The 18,926-nt window shown below is 38.4% G+C and overlaps 1 protein-coding gene across 1 annotated transcript in view; it reads right to left on the bottom strand.

Annotated features, from left to right (window-relative positions):
- npr2 (natriuretic peptide receptor 2) overlaps positions 1-18,926 on the bottom strand; it is a 92,958-nt gene that overhangs the window by 31,511 nt on the left and 42,521 nt on the right. The window contains exons 8-14 of the mRNA XM_026174420.2: positions 13,866-13,986; positions 10,961-11,035; positions 9,985-10,062; positions 6,402-6,506; positions 1,657-1,728; positions 761-920; positions 511-666 (exon numbers count right to left, since the gene is read on the bottom strand). Of these exons, the coding sequence (XP_026030205.1) occupies positions 511-666; positions 761-920; positions 1,657-1,728; positions 6,402-6,506; positions 9,985-10,062; positions 10,961-11,035; positions 13,866-13,986 (767 nt within the window). The remainder of the gene's footprint in view (positions 1-510; positions 667-760; positions 921-1,656; positions 1,729-6,401; positions 6,507-9,984; positions 10,063-10,960; positions 11,036-13,865; positions 13,987-18,926) is intronic.

Genomic DNA, 18,926 nt, shown 5'->3' with positions numbered 1-18,926 from the left:
GTGTTTCTTCATACATTTTACTGTTTATTATGCTTTATTTGTTTATACTTGTGGCTCTGGTTATCTGTTAGTGGTGCTACCCTGTAAGGGTTGGGCATATTATTTTAATAATGACACAATAATAAAGTAAACTCTGAAAATCAAGCCGTTGCATACTGTTGACTTAAGGAAGATGTATCACAGCTAAAGCTGCTTCGAGACATAACACACATGACCGTTGCCTTCAGTTTCCACTTCTGCACGATCTCTGGATCACATCTTCATTTACAGTCGACAATTTTTTTCATATCTTGGACTGATTTAACATCACATTGTGGGGTTTTTTCTGCCTTGACATCTGGTCAGCACATGTTCTTTGTGTACATGGCTGCACGAAAGGGTGCTCTGACCTTTCAAAGACATTGAGCTGAATTAAACTACAAGAACAAATGTTTTAGTTTACTGGACATTTGTTTCTGCAGGGGTCAGCTGACATGTTTAAGGCCCATTAAAAAAAACTGTTGTGTTTACCTTTGGGGCTGAGGTCCATGCCCTCCACATAGAAAGGTCCATTCCTCAGAGCTATTTCCTGCAGTATTATGCCAAAACTGTACACATCACCCTTCTGAGTCCCCTGAGGAGGATGGCGGTCGTATATGAGCAGCTCAGGAGCCGTCCAGAGCTTCTCTAGATAACAACAGAACAACCCAAACTTTTAGCAGAAAGTTGATGTTCTTCTTCTTAACAATGTGACTGGATAATCATTGCTGCATTAACTTACTTGCATAGAGTGAGTGCGAGTCGTCATTTTCACTGGACGTGCGGAAGCTGACCAAGCCGAAATCTGTTATTTTCAAAACGAATCGACTGTCCACTACGCAATTAGATGACTTCAGATTTCCATGGCAGCCAAAGTAGCTGTTGTGCAGATAGTTCATACCCTGGTGCAGAGAAGTGCAAGTAAAGCATTACAGGGTGTTTTCTGTCTGTTTCTGCTACTTTCCCCATGTTTACAGTAAATCTTATGTTCAGACATGTGGAAATAATATGATCTGACAGACAATCATATGCTGAGGAGAACATTTCTCAAGGACAGGCGCTTTCGTGGGGGTTATTTCTGTGAAATTACTGTTAAACAGAAAGACACAGTGGATACTGAAGTACTCATGTTCAATACTTTGTGGAAACGGTGAGTCAATCATGCCTCAGAGCTTCACCAGCGCCTCTTCTCCTGCAAAACGATGCTATCTGCGTGGAGCAATTTAGCCGAAGGGCTTCGTCATGCAAGTCGTTCGGTATCGCTCTGACAAAAAGCCTCTTTGTTGGGACAGATTAAAAAGGAGTCCTCTAAATCATGTCCATGATTAGTTTTGATTAAGCTGGAAGGAAAACTTCTGCAGAGTTTCTCTCCTGCTTTACATTATAGGATGGAAATATTTACTCCAGTTTCGTGCACTGTGCCAAAAATACATTTTTCTGCACATTTCTCTCTCCCTCTCTCCGTCTAGACTCTGAGAAACTGCCCATGAGAAACCATGGTAACCCAGACATTTTCTGTGTGCATCTCCAAAGTGCACAAAGCCTCTTTTTTCAACACTAAGAAAAAGGGACAATCTTTCAAAAACATGTGTGACTTTTTAAATCAATGCCTGTTGACCCAGTCTGACAGCGACGTACCTTCACGATGTCATTGATCAGAGAGTAGCGGAACATCCAGTCCAGGTTGATGCTCTCATTCTCTAAAATGTCCTTAAAATAAAGAAAGAATAAAAAGGAAGAACAACTCAAAAACCTTTGCAGACATAAGAAATGCCTTATATATAATCTTCTGTCTGTCTTGAGGTGAGAACCTACCAATCAAGCATGCAAATCTATAATTTTCAGACAAAAGTACAAAATGCTCCACGAAGACATTTCTTTTTCTATCATTGTTGCTAAAGTATGTCTGGAAACACTCATGTGTTTGTCATTGTTGTTATTAATTAATCTGTGCCTAAATTAGATTACAGGTAAACCAAAGCTAGTCCAAGTTTGAGTTATGGTTCTAGACTTTTAGGATTTTTTGAGCTTTTTAAATCTGGTTTTGATTTTATTATTGTTTTAGTGACTATTATGATATTGCTGAGTTTTTAGCTCCTGTTTTAATTCACCGTATAGTATTCCTGTGTCTCTGTATCATGTTAAGTGCGAGTTTTCCTGCCTTAGTAGGTGTGTTCTGGTTGGTTAGTTGTCTGATTGTTTTCACCTGTGATTACATGCATCTGTGTCTTATCCCTAATCACGCCCCAGTGTATATATGTCCTGATTAATCCTTAATCTGTGTACGCTTCATCTTTAAAGCATAAAGCCAATAAAAGTTCCAATAAAACAGACCCTGAATGCACCAAAAGTAAAATTCAAAAATAATTATATATTTATAAAATAAAAAATTGATATTTTTATTCATTCATTGCAGTGTTTGCTTTTTGATTAATCCATTTTATTTTCATTTTGAATTTCTCATGTTTATTTTTAACTGTACAGGGCATGTTTATTTCATGTTTTTTTTTTTCTTTTTTGAATAAAAAGACACATCAACATTTACGTGTCACCCTTTAGCTTTACTTTAAGAGTGTAAACTGTGAATTAAAAAAAAAAAGTATTCATCCCTATTCTCATTTATGAGAGATTAATTTATTTATCTACTTTTCATTTGCATTTTACCCAAACCCATCTATCTGTTAATTATTTTTTATTTTTAATTATTTACTTTAATCATCTTATTTTATTCATTATTTTTTTACTGTTTTGTATTTATCTGTATTAATTACCCTAATTTTCTACATATTGTCTACTTATTTGTCACATTTATTTATTGCTATATTTTTTATGTATTTATTATATGTAATGGTTCCATAGCACAGTGGTTCACACAATCACATGGTAAGCCAAAGGTCTTGGTTTCTTTGTCTCACCCCCCCCCAAACCAGTTGCACCAGATGGCAACCCCTCCCCAAGCCTGGTTCTGTTTCTTCCTCTTAAAAGGGAGTTTTTCCTTCCCACTATCACCAAAAAACTTAATCATAGGAAAATGTCTGATTGTTGGGGTTTTCTCTGCTTTCTCTGTATCACTGCAGGGTCTTTACCTTGCAACATAAAGTGCCTTGAGTTAACTGGGATTTGGCGTTATATTAATAAAACTGAATTCAACTGAACTGGTTCAATTCCAGACAAAGAGTCCAATCCCTCTGGGGTTGGATCAGGAAGGGCATCCGGTGTGAAACTCTGCCAAAATTCAAAACATGTGGAGCTACTCTGTGTCAGCGCCTTGTGACAAAGTAGCAGCCGAAAGTAGCATTTCATTATTTATCGCATTTAGTTATTATTGCTATGACTTCATGGAACACTAATTTCTTTTTTCTTGTTTTTTACTGATATTTACTGAAATCTGGTTGTCCATAATCAGCAGCCAAGATGCTCTTAAAGTTTATTTAAAGACTAAATGCAGAAACAATTCCAGAGCTGACAGTTTGTCTTCCCTGGCCTCTGTTTCAGCATCCAGCAGTATCACATCAGTCACAGATATCTGCCTTTTACGCAGACGACTTTCTTTAAAGTGTGACTGATAAAAGTCATTTCCCAGCTCGTCTGTTTTAAGGAAGCTTCTGGCGTGCCAGCATCTCGGGCCAAGATCAAGTTTGTTTAAAGCGTCATGTATTCCTTACTGGAACAAAAAAAGACAAATCGCAAATATTGAAGGACAAAAGAATGTGTGGACTTTTAATGGTTAGCTTGATAAGTATTGTAATCTAACAGTACTTCAACACAAAAATCCACCAGCTGGCTTTTGTTAGATTTGTTGTTTGAGTCCTTATTGTCTGTCTGTCTGTTGTCATGTGAAAAAAACAAAAATAAAAAATCTCAGAAGGTTTTCATCTTTGTGGCGATCAACTTTTAGAAAACACTTTTAGGTCCTGGTCGTCTGTTCAGTTATTTTTATCATTGCTTGTTAAATTGTATGGGATGAATTGTTTAGTCTGTAAAATATCAGCTGACAGCTTTCAGTGCTCCTTGGCACATGATTATCCAGGTCTCTTGAACCCTACTGCAGGGATGAACATCACTATTCCAGAAGACATTTCCTTCTTTGGTGTCTTCGTGATAGTGGTGGAAAGCTCTGTGTAACACATGAGGGCCCGCTGGGTTTGCGTCTGCAAACGCAGATTGTCTATAAACTGCAGTCTAGACACACGAGCCACACGCTAAATACAGCTTCTGTCTATCTGTCAGTGCAATCTGGCAACACAACCTGATTCAAAGGGTGTGTGGAGCGGACCTCTGCACACACACACCAGATATTTGCTGTCTCAGCTGTTGTTTGTCCATTTCACCTTCTGACCATTTTACTAAAGCTGTAAAAACACAAATGACACATGTTTTTCAAGTGTAGGCTGTGAGTTAGGGCTATTATTATCACAAAAAAGCAGAGTTATTACAGTTTTGTAATTAGCTGGTAATTAGTTTTGTATTTTTTTTTATCTCATTTTGACTTTTTGTTTTTAATTCAGTTTAGTTCCAATTAATTTCATGAGTGAGTTTCATGTTTCAGTTTAGTTTTTATTAGTTTTAGTATTAGGTTTAGTGTTTTTGAATTATTCTAGTATGGGCGGGATATGTTAGAGGCAAGATTTACGAAAAATCAGTACAGGTATTACAATAAAGAGCTTTTTGAAAGCAGTTGACTCACAGTGTTGTGGACATCCAAATTCACAATAACAATGCCTCATCAATTAAAAATTTACCAAACAAACAAATACAAAAATGATGATACTTTGTGTTTATATTTTATTTAAATTAGCTTTCAAAGTTCACAAAATTTCACAATTTTCAAAAGACTATTTTTAGTTTAGCCTTATACAGATGTGCCAAATGTTTAGTGCAGAAAAATTCAAAATGCTGCATTTAGATTACTGAAATATACATTATGAAAATTATGTTAATTAGGCAAATCGAGTACACAAATAAATTACACTGTCTTTTGATTCTAGGGATTTGCGTACTAGGACGCAAGACAACCTTAAATGAACAACAACACAGAACTAAACTGCTTTCATAGGAATTAAGAGGATAAGATGCAGCCAGATGCTTTTAATCAAATGTATGTGATTAACTGATCATCAGCATCTGTAAAAAAGCAGACTGGTCTTCGTGATAGTGGTGGAAAGCTCTGTGTAACACATGAGGGCCTGGTCTGGAGCATTCAGGTGTGTGCTAACACACCAAGAGAGGAAAGACAGCAGCAGCTTTAGAGAAGCAGTTGCTGCTGCCCATCATTCTACGAAGGGTTATAAGGCGATTTCCAAACAATTTGAAGTCCATCATACTACAGTAGGAAAGATTATTCACAAGTGGAAAATATTCAAGACAGCTGCCAGTCTTCCCGGGAATGGACATCCCAGCAAATTCAACCCAAGGACAGACCGTGCAGTGTCCAGAGAAACTGCAAAGAGTGAAATCTAGAGGCCTCAGTATGTTAAATGTTAACGTTCATGACAGTACAGTTAAAAAAAGACTAAATAAGCATGACTTGTTTGGAAGGGTTTCCAGGAGAAAGCCCCTTTGCTCTAAAGAGAACATGGCACAGTTTAGGCTTGCAAAGGTGCATCTGAACAAACTACAAGACTTCTTGAACAATGAATGTTGGACAGATAAGCGGTGATGATTTGGGCTTGTCTTGCAGCCATGAGCTCTGAATAGTAAAGTCTAAGGAGCTTGGAAAGAAAAGCGTCTGGACTTCTTTAAGTTGCTTGAAGACATTTCACCTCTCATCTGAGAAGTTTCTTCAGTTCTAGGGTCAAATGGTGGAGATTCCCAGATTTAAACCCTGTGGGAGTATCCCACTGAGAGGGACAAAAGGACCCCCGATGATCCTCTACCTAATCACATGAGCCAAGGTGTGAAAACGGGTGTAGGTCACAATCAGCCAAGGTTTCGGGTGAAACCTAGCCCCAGTGATATCCTGAGGTCAGATGGCCCAGGATGTGAGCAGGCGTTAAGGCGTCTGGGAAGGGATCTCAAAACTGGATTATAGATGGCTGACAGTTGGTGTCATAAGCCACCTGTTCAAAGATGGTCGCTCACAGTGGACATAAATGGCCTCTTTTACTCCTCTTTTGAACCATCTGTCTACTTTGTCCAACATGTGAACAGATTACTTCAAGTTACTGGTGGTAGAGGTGGTTCCACAAGCTAATGAATCGTAAAGTCTACTGATGATTTTTTTTGTATACTTATCTTCATTTTGGCTTAGTTTTTGTGAAATAAATAATAACAGTGTAATATGCCATGTGTTGTTCATCTGAGGTTGTAATTATTATGTAATTTGAAGGTTAAAATAGCCTGTTGTGACCCTCTTCAGCTTTAGAGGGGTTGAAAATGGTTACCTGCAGGCTCCCTCGGGGACAGTACTCCGTTACGATGCAGACGTTAGGAGGGTCGATGCAGGCCCCGATGAAGCGAGTCAGATGGTTGAACTGAACGTCTCTCATCTGAAAATAACCACACACAAACACACAGCAACTGTGAGTGCAACTCTTTCCAACATCACATTCCCGAACCCCATGGAAACAGAGGACGGAGGAGGGAGGACTGACGGCTCGTTTATGTACAAAGTTTTGAGAATAACGCTGCCAGCAGTTCATCAAAATAATCTATTTGCAGTGGGCTAGCTGGCACCGTGTCTTTTCCTACGTGTTGAGACGCATTCCTGCTCGGGGCACCCAGGTGAAACATGTGCGTGTGCATAAATTGCCCTTGGAGGTTATGAATGAGCCAGTGTGCTCAGGGCGATGAAAAAAATAACATAAGGTTGAGGTGTTGAGAGGACGTACGAGCAGGAATATCACACTGGAACAGGCTGAATGTGTAAAACTGCTTTACATGGAAAATAATCACTCACTGGTTTTAACGACACAAAGCGTCTTCCAAAGCATGAATCACTCTGTATGTTCGAAAAAGGAATGAAAACAGAAACCTTTGGTGGCGATTAAGCGGGAACGTTTCTTTTTATGAGAATGTGCGAAGTGGAAATAAAAAGGAAGAAGAAAACAGTAATTTTCTTTTCTAGAAAAACAAACGGCTACTAGTGCTAACAAAGACAGCGTATCTTTCTGCAGCTGGTGCAAAACTTTGAAAATTCATCCTCAGTGAGTGACAGAAGCTCTCACACCAAAACCAGGGTGTTAGTTGCTCATGTTTCACGGCTCGGGGGATGTTAGGCTACCCTTTGGCCTATATAATTTCCCCCGCTGCACACAAGCGAGGGGGGAGGAGAGAGCACTGGAAGACAAGTGGTTAAGTTTCCACTGGCAGGCCTGTCTCTTCCCCCCATCTGGTCGGCTTTTATACGAGCTGAGGTTTGACAGTCGATCAGGCCCCCGGGGCGTCTGAGAAGCTGCCAGCTCAGACAGAAGCCTCACTCCCCCATGTGCCTGCCGACTGACCGAGAGGCCACAGAGGCGTCAAGGAAGCCTGAACTCTCCTCTCCTCTGAAGGACAGCAACAGAAAAAAGGCCCAAAAGCACCAAAAGAATCCGAGCTGGAGAAAAGAGAAAAAATGGCCACAAGTTTTCTCCACAACTTTTCATTACCACTGGTGCAATTTCCGAGTTACGGGTTTCCCTTTGCCACACAGTGTTTCCATCACCAAACCACATAAATTGCAAGATTTTCTGTTTTCCCCCCTTCAGCCAGCTTCCTTATCACTCACTCGTAAACATCACCCAGCCGAGGAGACCTTTTCCATCAGCAGCTGCACTCAAATACATGTTTAAAGGATCTGAACCCTTTGCCGTAACATCCTGCAGTGGGTCTTTGTAAACACTAACACAAACCTATCTTTCACAAGATAAGCTACAGAGCCAGAGAAAAATACCCAAAACTAACATGCTGAAATTGTTCCACTTTAAAAAAAAACTCCTTTCATAAAGCAGGTGGAGATTATGAAGGTCTTTCATCTAAACAGTTGCTTCATTTTGGTGAGCAAATAAATTACCTGTTGAATACAACTAGTTGAGATGAAGGGTATTTTTTCTGTCCTCCAAGGTCTCACTCAGTGTAAAGCTCTTTTCAAACAGATGCAACTGGAAGCACTCAGAGATGCATTTTACCTCAAAATACAACTTTGCTTTCCCCTTTTAAAGAAAGAAGACAAACTCAAGAGTGTCGAGAATCTGTTTCACTCGCAGACTGTGTATAAAGGATCGAGGTAGAGTCTGAAAAGTGAAGGCAATGCATTTCGTCTAGTGGTCAGCCAGCAGGGAGCGACGTCTCTGTTTTCAAAAGAAGTCCAGTTGTACAGAAGTCAATAGGAAAAGACCGTACTTTTCATTTGATCTATGACCTTTGTAAACACCTTCCTTATGAGCTTTTGGGGTCAATATGAATATATATGAATATAATGAAGTTCATTTTTATAATTTACAGTCGATGCTAGAGTGAAACAGAAGGATAAAGCGGGATGTGCTTTAGGTCAGGCCTACCCCATCAATACCCAATCCAGTGCATTCCTTTCCTTTACTTAGCAACTCTAAGCTCGCTCACTCCCTTGCTGTTTAGTTCAGCTTGAACCAAGAAAGCTAAAAGACAGCGGTGAAGAAATCAAAAGGAAGTAAATTTCATTGCTTTTATATTGTACCTGAATTTTATACATCATAACGTCAGAGAAAAACTAACCTTACTCAGAACGTGGCTTGTTACACCGAACTCAATTAGTTCAATAGTTAAATTAGTTCAATTCAATTTCCATTTTATTCAATCACGTCTCCATGTTTGTTTATTTTCTTGTCTACGTCGAATTTGTGTGTCTTAGTCCTGTTTTCAGTGATTGTTACTTCCTGTTTTTTGTATTTACTTTAGTCCCTCGTCTCATGTGCATTATGTTCAGTTTTGCCTCCAATATCTCAATAGTTAGACCCTGTTCAGCTGTGTTCCCAGGTGTGTCCAGTCTGCCCTCATCTCCTCCTATGTGTACATTGTCTGCATATTCCTCATGGTGTGTGAGCTTCCATCAGTCTGTTGTCTGCAGTCAGTTTGTCCACGTCCTGCTTTGTTATTGTTTTTATTTTTGTTTAATTCCATCTGCCGAATCCTGCATCTGGGTCCACTGTCTGGCAGCAACACGCCCATCTTATCATTTACTGTTTTACTTATAAATATCAAGTTAGAACATTTGAATCTTTGAATGTATTAAATTATTTTATTTTATTTTATTTTCAGAAAGCTATGAAAGCAAAAACCTTAAAAGTACAGCAATGATTCTCAGTTTCTTCCTCGGAGTGATAAAGTTCCTTCATTTATAAGCCTTTTATGAAGAATGCATACACTAAATTGAGTGCACAGAATATTGATCCCTCCACATAAAAGAAGGCAAATGAAACATCCCTCTAGATTCTGATGTTACTTACAAGTAAAACTGGGCCAGATGGGTTGTACTAATAATAATATAACATATTTTTAGATTTTTTTTCTCCATATTTTATATTTGCTGGAAAACAAATAAAATGAGATGGGGAAAAAAGAACCAGTCCAGGAAATATAAAATTGTGCGAGTCAATTAGAAGTCACTTTTTAGAAAGAAAACAGAGGTGCAGCGATACAGATTGTGAACAGTAGTAATCCTGTCGCACTTGTACAACACAGGCTTAGTAGGTCAGAAGTGTTGCCCCAAGCCAATCCAGTTACTGCCATGCTTACTGAGTGATTAAAAGCATTTTAAACTTTATTCATTAAGGAATTAGAAACCCATGAAAGCATCCCCCTTTCTCTTTGCAGTTTATTAATTATTGCCTTTGCAGTCTGTGCTCAATAATTAGAGAACAGACACACAGATGGCTTCTCCATTTTTGTCTCTTTTTTTTTTAAATATAAAATCAACAATTGAGAGTCACATGCTGCACTTTCTGTAATTCCCTTTGACACGCAATAATAAAGCATCTCCTTCAAAGGAATACGTTTTGGGACACTTACATGCTTGAGCTCCATTAAAACTTGTCTTGTCAGCTCTATCCTCTTCTTGTTGACGTGCTTGATGGCCACCAGGTTCCCCTGTGTGCAACACAAGATGAGCGGTGAAGCCAGATTTACACACCAGCTTTCATCATATGAGAAAAAATATATATATATGGATGCACAAACAAAACAACACAAAAAACATGAAATTAAAAGGAATCAGTATTAAGCACAGAGAGAGAGAACAGCAGTGTAGCCTACAGGTACATGTGTGGTCGATTGCAGCTGTGCTGCAGAGGAAGACTTGCGTCTGTTGTTTCCAATGTGATGATCCTCAGAGCCACAGATGTGACAGACTGGAGAAAAATGCTGCTGTAGCAACTACGAAGCAAGACCGGCAGTTTGTGTGGGAGTTTTAACTTTTATTCAAATGAAATGCACAGTTAAGACCTGAAGAATTCTGAATAGAAAGGTTCTCTTTGTCCAGCAATTATTGGCTGTTTCTGGTGACAGATTTTATCACCCTTGATCTGTACTGACTTTCAAGAGGCGTATCAATAACCCTAATTATAAACAAGATGCTCGATCTGTATCCTGACATCAGCATTTATATAAAAACCCTGCATCATTCAGCTAAAAAAAGAGTACAGCCCGCCATCTCGTTATTCAGCAGCCTCTTTTTGTCACATTTTCTCACACCTCTTCAATCTGAAACGGACAAATTAACAGCAGCAACAAGTTGATGGCCCTGTCCAGACTGCAGGCGGGAGTGTAAAAACAAAGACACACACACACACACACAAAAAGGCAGAGAGAGAGAGAGAGAGAAAGAAAATTGACGCATTCTGCAGCTCACATTAAAACCAACTACCTAAATTCGCCCACACTCTCGCTTTCTCTCTCCTCTCTTCAGTTTTTCTCTGCGAGTGTGCACATGTGTGGGCGGGAAAGGAGTGCGCAGGAGTTGAAAATGTCAGAACTCGCTAAGCCTTACCTTAAAATAGCCCGTTTTTGCAAATAGCTGATATTTTCCATGGGCAGTTATCAAGGAGCCGTAGCTGGAGCCTCTCTGAGAAGGTGGAAAGGGATAGTGAGAAGAAAAAAATGTCAGTTAGTGTGCGTAGATTAAAGCAAAGAGGATTAAATCATGTTCACTTTAAGACTGTGCTTCTACTTCACTGCAATGTAGATTTCTAAAATGGTTCAACTACCCAAAAACATGCCCCACTTCTCTGCGTAACATGAAACCATCGTTCACTTATATTTGAGAAAATAAAGTGCTTTCAGATTCCAGCTCGAGTCATTTTGCAAATGTCTGCAGAGCACACCGAATGAATAAAAATCAAGTGGGCGCACTGCATGCATACAGCCAGCACAGTCAACTGCACATTTGTATAGAATGCAAATATTGGCATCACACGGCACCCTGGAAAATACTCTAATTTGGAAAATTTCTGTGTTTTCCACACACACACACACACACACACACACCCCAGGAAATGGACAAAAAAGCAATAATGAAAAAGGTGTGTACATGTGCTTTTCATGAACACTTGCACGTGTGGGATGAAACACAACCCGAAGGAGATGCATTAACACTCAGACAACAGAACCCGATACTAAGAACGTAATGACGTATTATGTATATAGGAGTGGGGGCCAGGCGAAGGCTTATTTTAACAATCATTTAATATGCCACTGCAAACCCAGCTACCATCAATAAACCACCAGCTTTCAGGAATGTGTAAACTCACAAAGGATTTGGACTCTCTTGGGGCAGCAGCTTTTGCTTTTTCTAACAAAACCCACAAACTGCTTTTTAATACGCAGCACACAGTGTGTAAACAGGAGGGAAGCTCTGAACTTCAAGCATTTTGAATCCTGGAGGGTCCAATTTTACCACAGTGACATGTCCAGACTGATAATCAGGCCTGTATGAATGAAATATACCAACCAAGCATACAAAAATAACCTGCCAGATGAGCAACTTTTTTACCAATTAACATCCACCAGGTTACAATTAACGAGGGGCAGGGCTGGGTTTTGTTTTAGCTACGTGCTAAATAGGTAGATTTTCAGAACTACTTCACATTAACCAAACTCAAATCATAGACGAGTGCAGAGGTTGCCAAATGGTGTGACAAGATAAGTCCAGGCATGCTTTGGGGTTTTTTACGGTAAGCATATATTATTATTGCAGCATATGACTGCATAAAAAATTTAGGGTTCCCTAAAACTGTTTTAGGGACGATGTTGAATTATGAAAGTGTGACACATCAAAATATCTGGCATCACGTTAATGCAAGTGCAAAGAACATAGCACCTAAAAATGTAACCAAAAGAAGAACTGGCGATCAGCAGGCCTCACTCTGACAGCTCATCAGTCAGGAGACACTAACTGAGAAATTCTTATTGACTTAATTGACTCGAGTGTTGGATCTAAACCACAGGCATTAAGACTGTTTTTAACTGTGTGAAGCTGTTTGATAGCGGGATAGACAGAAGGTGTAGGTGGAAGGTTATATTGGGGTGCTAGTTGCAGATGTTGCAAATGGGCAAAAGTACCCCCATCAACCATTACAGTCAAAAGAAGCATTGAAAACCACGTTGAAAGCCACTGTGCTGGTGGATGTTAAGAGGAAACTGTGATGGGATAAAATAAAAGACTGTATATAAAAAGCTTGCTGAATCTACTGTGATCGGTGGTTTGATGACTGAAGTGACCACATTTGGATGGTATGGTGGAGTGCTAAGTTATTAGCCACATTAGCAATCTTCATTACCAAGGCCCATCAACAGTCTAGGGATGTTATTTAGTGATAACATATCAAATAAAAGGGCATAATTGCACTCAAAACTTCTGTTAGTACAATTAAAAACACAGTAACCCATGCTGTTTGTTAGAAAAACTTGATAAAAAGCTGCAAAAGTTTCCAACATGGTCATCATTTCCAGTTTAGTTACTTGAATTTGGTTACAGGTGACACCACCTGTAACCAAAGCTGCCACAACCCTAACTTTAAATTTTGTTTTAACTTTACAAGATTGAGACAGAAAAAGGTCAAATTCTTTTACTCTAGTCATAAAGGGGAAAATTGGCTGAAGAGACCAAACTCAAAGCTGTAAACATGATTATTTCTGCTGTAAAGTTGGATATTCTAACATGAGCGTCTATAAGGATTAGCTCTGTTTTGGAGCTACCCTCAAGTGGACATTTGAGGAACTGTAGTTTTTGGTTCTTTCACATTGACTTCAATGAACATATTCCTACAAAGCTTCTTGACAAAGTAGCAGAGAGGATACAAAGCGGGGCAAATGCATGCTATGATCAAGACTAAGAAGCAGGAGAGGACTACTTATATACATGAGGGTAATTAAGAAGAGTAGAAACAGATGGGTAACAAGACACTGCTGATTTCAATCAAAACAATAAGACAGCAGGAGGAAGTAAAACCAGGCACAAAACTCAGCAGACATTTAATGGCCAAACTAAAACACAGAGTAAGCAAGACTAACTAGGCAAATAAATAAACTTAGTGGGAAAGACACAGGAGAATGAGACAGAAAGCACTGAGGGAACAAATGAACTAATACAAACTGGAACCAGGAACCCAAGACTGTAAAGACTATGAAAATATATGAAAAACTAATAAAAAAAACAAAACAAGAGTTAATTAGAATAAAACTCCAAAATACACAGAAACCGTGAGAACAGAATAGGGACCAGGGCACAGACAACAATTTTCTAGGCCTCACAGATTGCAGCCTGATATAAAGTGATAAAAAGCTCACAATTATGAAGATTTTAAAGTTTAATGGCTGCTAGCTCTCATATGAGATCGTGTGGGTGTCATTTCAACATTTTGCATCATTTTCTGCACATAAATCTTGTGATCTACCTGTGAGAGGGTGAGCCGACTGCCAGCACGCTTGTGGTATTTATTTGGGCTCTCGAACTGAAGGTCCTCCCACCGAATCCTCCACAGCATTCCTGCCAGTTCCTTCTCCAGCTTCAGTTTCCTGCAGAAAGTAAAAAAGCAGGTGGTGAAATCGACAAGGTCACGGCAGCACAAACAACAGGAGAACTAGACTGGTTTGGGGTTGATGCAAAGGCCATGAGGTGATGTTTTCACCACAAAGCTACACCAGCTGGAACTAAAGCAATGATTAAAAGTCCTTCGGAGCCAAGGTGGTCTGCAGGAGAATTATAAGTTATTAAGCAAGCTGGATTTAATCTCGCAAGTCACCTTAAAACAAAATGCAAATTAACTCCATTTGTTACATTTGATCTCTGTCTTTCCTGTTGGTATTTCCTGAGATAGCGGTCTCAGATGTGATTACAGAATGCCTCACATACAGCATTTACGTGAAGTTATGTACATTTGGTGATGCATTTAGGCCTGTGTTTATTTTTATTAGATTTTAACTTTACTGGCTCATATGCTCTACTTATTGATGCTTGGCAGTGAGGCACTATTTTAGGGGAAGTATCTTGACTCTCCTGAACAAAGGGCTCTTTCTTCCAAGCAAAATACAGAAACATGGAACATTTGACAGTAAGCACCCAAACTGCTATTTAGTGAAATCAACTGAGCATGAAGTTAGTGTAAATATAAGTTCAAAAAATGATTTCTTTAAAAGGATTGTCACACTGCACATTGTCCTTAGTTTTCCTTTGGGTCACTTTTTATGATGCCTTCTGTCTCGTGGGCCTTTCAGTTACTTCCTGTTCTATTTTGAACGTTATTCCCTCGTCTAGCTTACTTTTTTCTTAACTTCCTGTCTCTGTTCTTTTCCCACCATTGTTTTTGTCTAATTAAGCTTACTTTTGCATTTTATTTCCCTGAACTGTGTTTGTTCTTGCAGTGCACTCATTAGGGAAAACAAATTTCCGAGTGGAAAAATTCACACAAACCAGAGTAAGAGCAAGAGGAAATCTTGGGTTGCTGAGTTGATGACAGATAAATGTACATATTTGCATAATCATAAGAAATTTTAGATTAATGTTAAAAATTCATGTATTGCATAGAAATGTTTTGCTTATGTTTGATAATAAGAGTACAATAGAACAAAAGAGTACATGAATGCAGGGTTCGCACCGTTCCTCTTTTTTTGTCATTTGGTCAAGTTGTCAACTTTTTGTCTTATGTATTTCTCACATTTGGGTTTCCTAATAACCTTGTTGAACTTTTATTATATTTCCTTGTTACAGCCACCTTCCTACTGCACCTTTCACATTAATCTTGGCAACATTTATGTTACTTTAAATTTTGGAAAGTCCCCTTTCCCTCTCTGTCTCACAACCCTCATGCTTAACCAGGCTATTTTAGCAGCTAAAATCACCGCATTACATTTAAAACAGGAATGCTTCACTTGATAGCTAATAAAAAATAAAATAATTTATTTGTGTCTGTCATTCCTTAAACAGTTTAAATTATGTTTAAGTAAAAAGGAGTTAACCTAATATGTCTGAGTTTGTTGAGCTATCTTCATAGTTACTTTGGTCATTAAGTATCTGCCTCGAGGCGTCAGCCACACAACCTTTTGCTTCTCTAGGTGCGTTAGCCATTGTTCACTGCAAAACTACATAAAAAATATTTCCAGGTTCAGAAAAGATCCCAGATAACTTGCAGTTATCTTTGCCACACTGATGGCAAACTATGAAAAGTTTGGTAGGTAAATAACAAATTCATGGTGGGAAATATTTTTCAATTAAGGTCTAGAAACCTGTCTGTACTTCCTGATAACCAACAGTCATTAGGCAAAAATCTATATTCCCCAACCAGTTGCCAAGTGGTTGCTGAAGGTAAAGTCGGTTGCAGTCCTTGCAATTAGTTTTATAGCTAGCAGATTATCTAGGCCTGTTCGACTGATAGTGTTGAGAGTGTCACAATAGTACATATATTTATATACAGCAGTCACTTGAAGGTTAATCATCAATCAATGTCGACTATATCTTCTACTTCAAGTAATGGTACAGTGCTTTGCAAATTTCTTGGACCACCTTTAGAAATCTGTCAAAAGCCTGCTTAAAACAAAAAATTACTTAATTCGCTGAACTGAATCTTTATACCCAAATTTGATCCGGCACACTTGACTTCTCTGACAAGTCAGAAAATAAACAAGCATAACATTAAACCACTAAAACTATGTTTTCTGTTCAGGAATGCAAGTAAATAATTGTAATTTGGCATCTTAATCAAAAGTTAATGTGTTTTACTAATCTGTTTCTGATTTTTTTTGTGAACCAGTAAAGTTTAAAATCATTGATAAAAACATCTTTCAGAATTTAAAATATGCTGATTAAACAGCTCGCACATACTGGTGGATTAACCATTACAGGAAAAAAAGAATTAATTTTTTTAGTTACCAATACTGTTAATTTAGGGCAGCTATGTCATAAACCAACCATTATATTGGTTGGTAGAATCCACTTCACTCTTTTATTTTTTTTACTCCCTGAATTTCAAGCCATAACTGTACTTTAGTACTACTACTGTTTCCAACTCAGTTTTTTTAAAAGAACTATAAAAGTTAAGGTCTCCTAATGTTACTCTTCAGACCAGTTAAACACACTAGGGTTAAGAGCTTTAGACTAAATGCAACTTACAGTATTTTACAGTTGTTTTGGCTCAGCGTGAAAAATCTTTTAATTAATTTATGCCTTATTCAACTGAAGTAATGGTAATGTTTAACCGAGCATCGTAATGTTGCAGTTCACCGAAGGGGGTTATCATAGAGTACACTGAAATCATGACTTCTGGCATTTAAAACAGTAAAAGCCTCACACAGTAAGCCACGATGTATACCACAGAGCTCAGTGAGACATTATGAAGTGGAAACAGCATTTGTGGTGATTACCAATCATCTTAAATTGTTGCTCACCTGGGTAAAGTTAAAATAATGGCACGGTCTGTCCAGGCTTCCCAGTAATAATCATTTAAAGTGCATTAGCTACTAAATCATACCGACCAAGCTTTAGTGTCCTGCCTTTTGTGGTTCATAATAGGAGTGTGGCAAATCAGCCCGTCTCTTTGAATTGCCAGTTTTGGATACTGAATTGCTGTGATAAAGCTAAAGCAACTGAAAAACAGGGTCAAGTGTTCAGTGAAGAAGATACAATCACTGAGCATCATCCAGAAAGGTATTTTATGTATGCAATAAATATGTGGTGATTTCTTCTTTCCCTCGTGTCCTGTAGTCTTGGCTATCGGCTAAAACAGAGCTTGAGCCAATTCTTTTATTTATTTAAACACTGATTAAAGATGTATTTGACACAAATAAGAGCTGCAGCCTACTTAACTGACACTGCCTATTTCTTGCAAATGACTTGATCCAAATACTGAAATCCTGCAGGGTTTTTCCTGGCTGAGAATAGGCGAGCGCCCCTGGAAGCACAATCAATCTGTGTACAGTAAAGGCAATGAGTTTGTGTCATCTTAAAATGTCTCAAATCTATGTTTTCAGGTTATTTTTTTTTAAAAAAGAGTGTCCAGTCTGTTTGACTACATGAAATTTTCAAAAGAAATCCTCTGTCAGAAATGCTATAAACATCTCTATGCATGTAGAAAAAGACTCTGTCCTGGTGCAGAAATGCACTATAAATTAAAGCTTAAATAGAGAAATAAATCCTAAAATTACTTCTCTGTTGTTCTGTCTCTGATTTGTCAAAGCACTATAAATTATGTATTGATCTATTAATAACAATATTGATACAATATTTTGATATACTTCTACTACGAGTATACAAAGGCAGACAGGCAAACAGATTACTAAAAGAGTCGATTAAACAGAGAGCCAAACATGAAAGTCACATGAGAAACATACAATTAAAAAGTATGATTTAATTTTAAAACAGTGAAAAACTAAAATTAGACAAAACAGCTGCAAGCTGATAACCATATAACGAGATGTAAAGTCATCACATACAAGCAGGTCTATAAAAATGAGTTTTAAGAAGGGATTTAAAGGAAGCCAGTGAATTTGCTAACCTTATCTCCTCAGCCAGGCTGTTCCAAAGCCGAGGGGGCCTGATAGCAAAAACACGGACACCTTTAGATTTAAGCCAACTGAGGATCTAAGGGCTGCAAAATAGTTCATAGGCGGGTCATCATTTATGCTCTGCAGCTTGAGGCCAGACCCATACGTGCTCTAAAAGTGATCAATAAAATCCTAAAATCAGTTCTAATACGAAGCGGAGACCCCGGAGAGAAGCAATGATTGAGATGATGTCATTTAAATGTTAGAACCAGTAAGAAGCTGATCTGCTGCTTTCTGAACCAGCTGGAGGTGAGACAGACTCTTGGTTTACGTCAGATAGGAGGGAGTTGAAACAGTCAAGCCAATTATTAAATTACTCCTGGATTAATAAGCAACAGATGGCCTGTTGTTGAAGCCTGTTGTCTTCCCCCCTTGGTTAACCTAAATTCTTGACTCCAACCAGTCTTCTTCTGTGGTGCCTAACATGACTCAAGTTTGTGCTACACATAACCAGAAAGCTTTCTTTTCATATATACTCAAGGAAAGATCATGCTTTGGGTTAAGAAACACCTTTCCAACCACATTGTTGCTTTCTGCTCTCAGAGTAGAAAGGTGCCATAAACAAGTCCATTTACTGTGTTCCATTTTATAAAGCCAGTCAGGCCAGCTTTAAAGACAAGTTTCTTTTATTTGAATAACAACCTCAATTATGAGAGTAGAGCACTTTAGGAAAGACTATCTAAAGGGACAACAAAGCAACATGATTGCTATCCAAAGGACAGGTTTAATGACCAAACCAAATGAAGGCTTTGTGCTACACTAGTCATCTTTGTACACCGTAAAATTTAATAAGCTGGCTTTCCTTAAAAAATAATGAAAATTCATTCACTTAAGAAATTCAAATTGTCCTGGCAACCACCTGTCACTGGGGAAAAATGATTAAATACCAACCAGCTGTAATTTGTTGTTGGTGATTTCTG

The sequence above is a fragment of the Astatotilapia calliptera genome, chromosome 7 (genome assembly GCF_964374335.1).
Source record: "Astatotilapia calliptera chromosome 7, fAstCal68.1, whole genome shotgun sequence".
Taxonomy (NCBI): domain Eukaryota; kingdom Metazoa; phylum Chordata; class Actinopteri; order Cichliformes; family Cichlidae; genus Astatotilapia; species Astatotilapia calliptera.
This window is presented reverse-complemented; position numbering and strand designations above follow the sequence as displayed.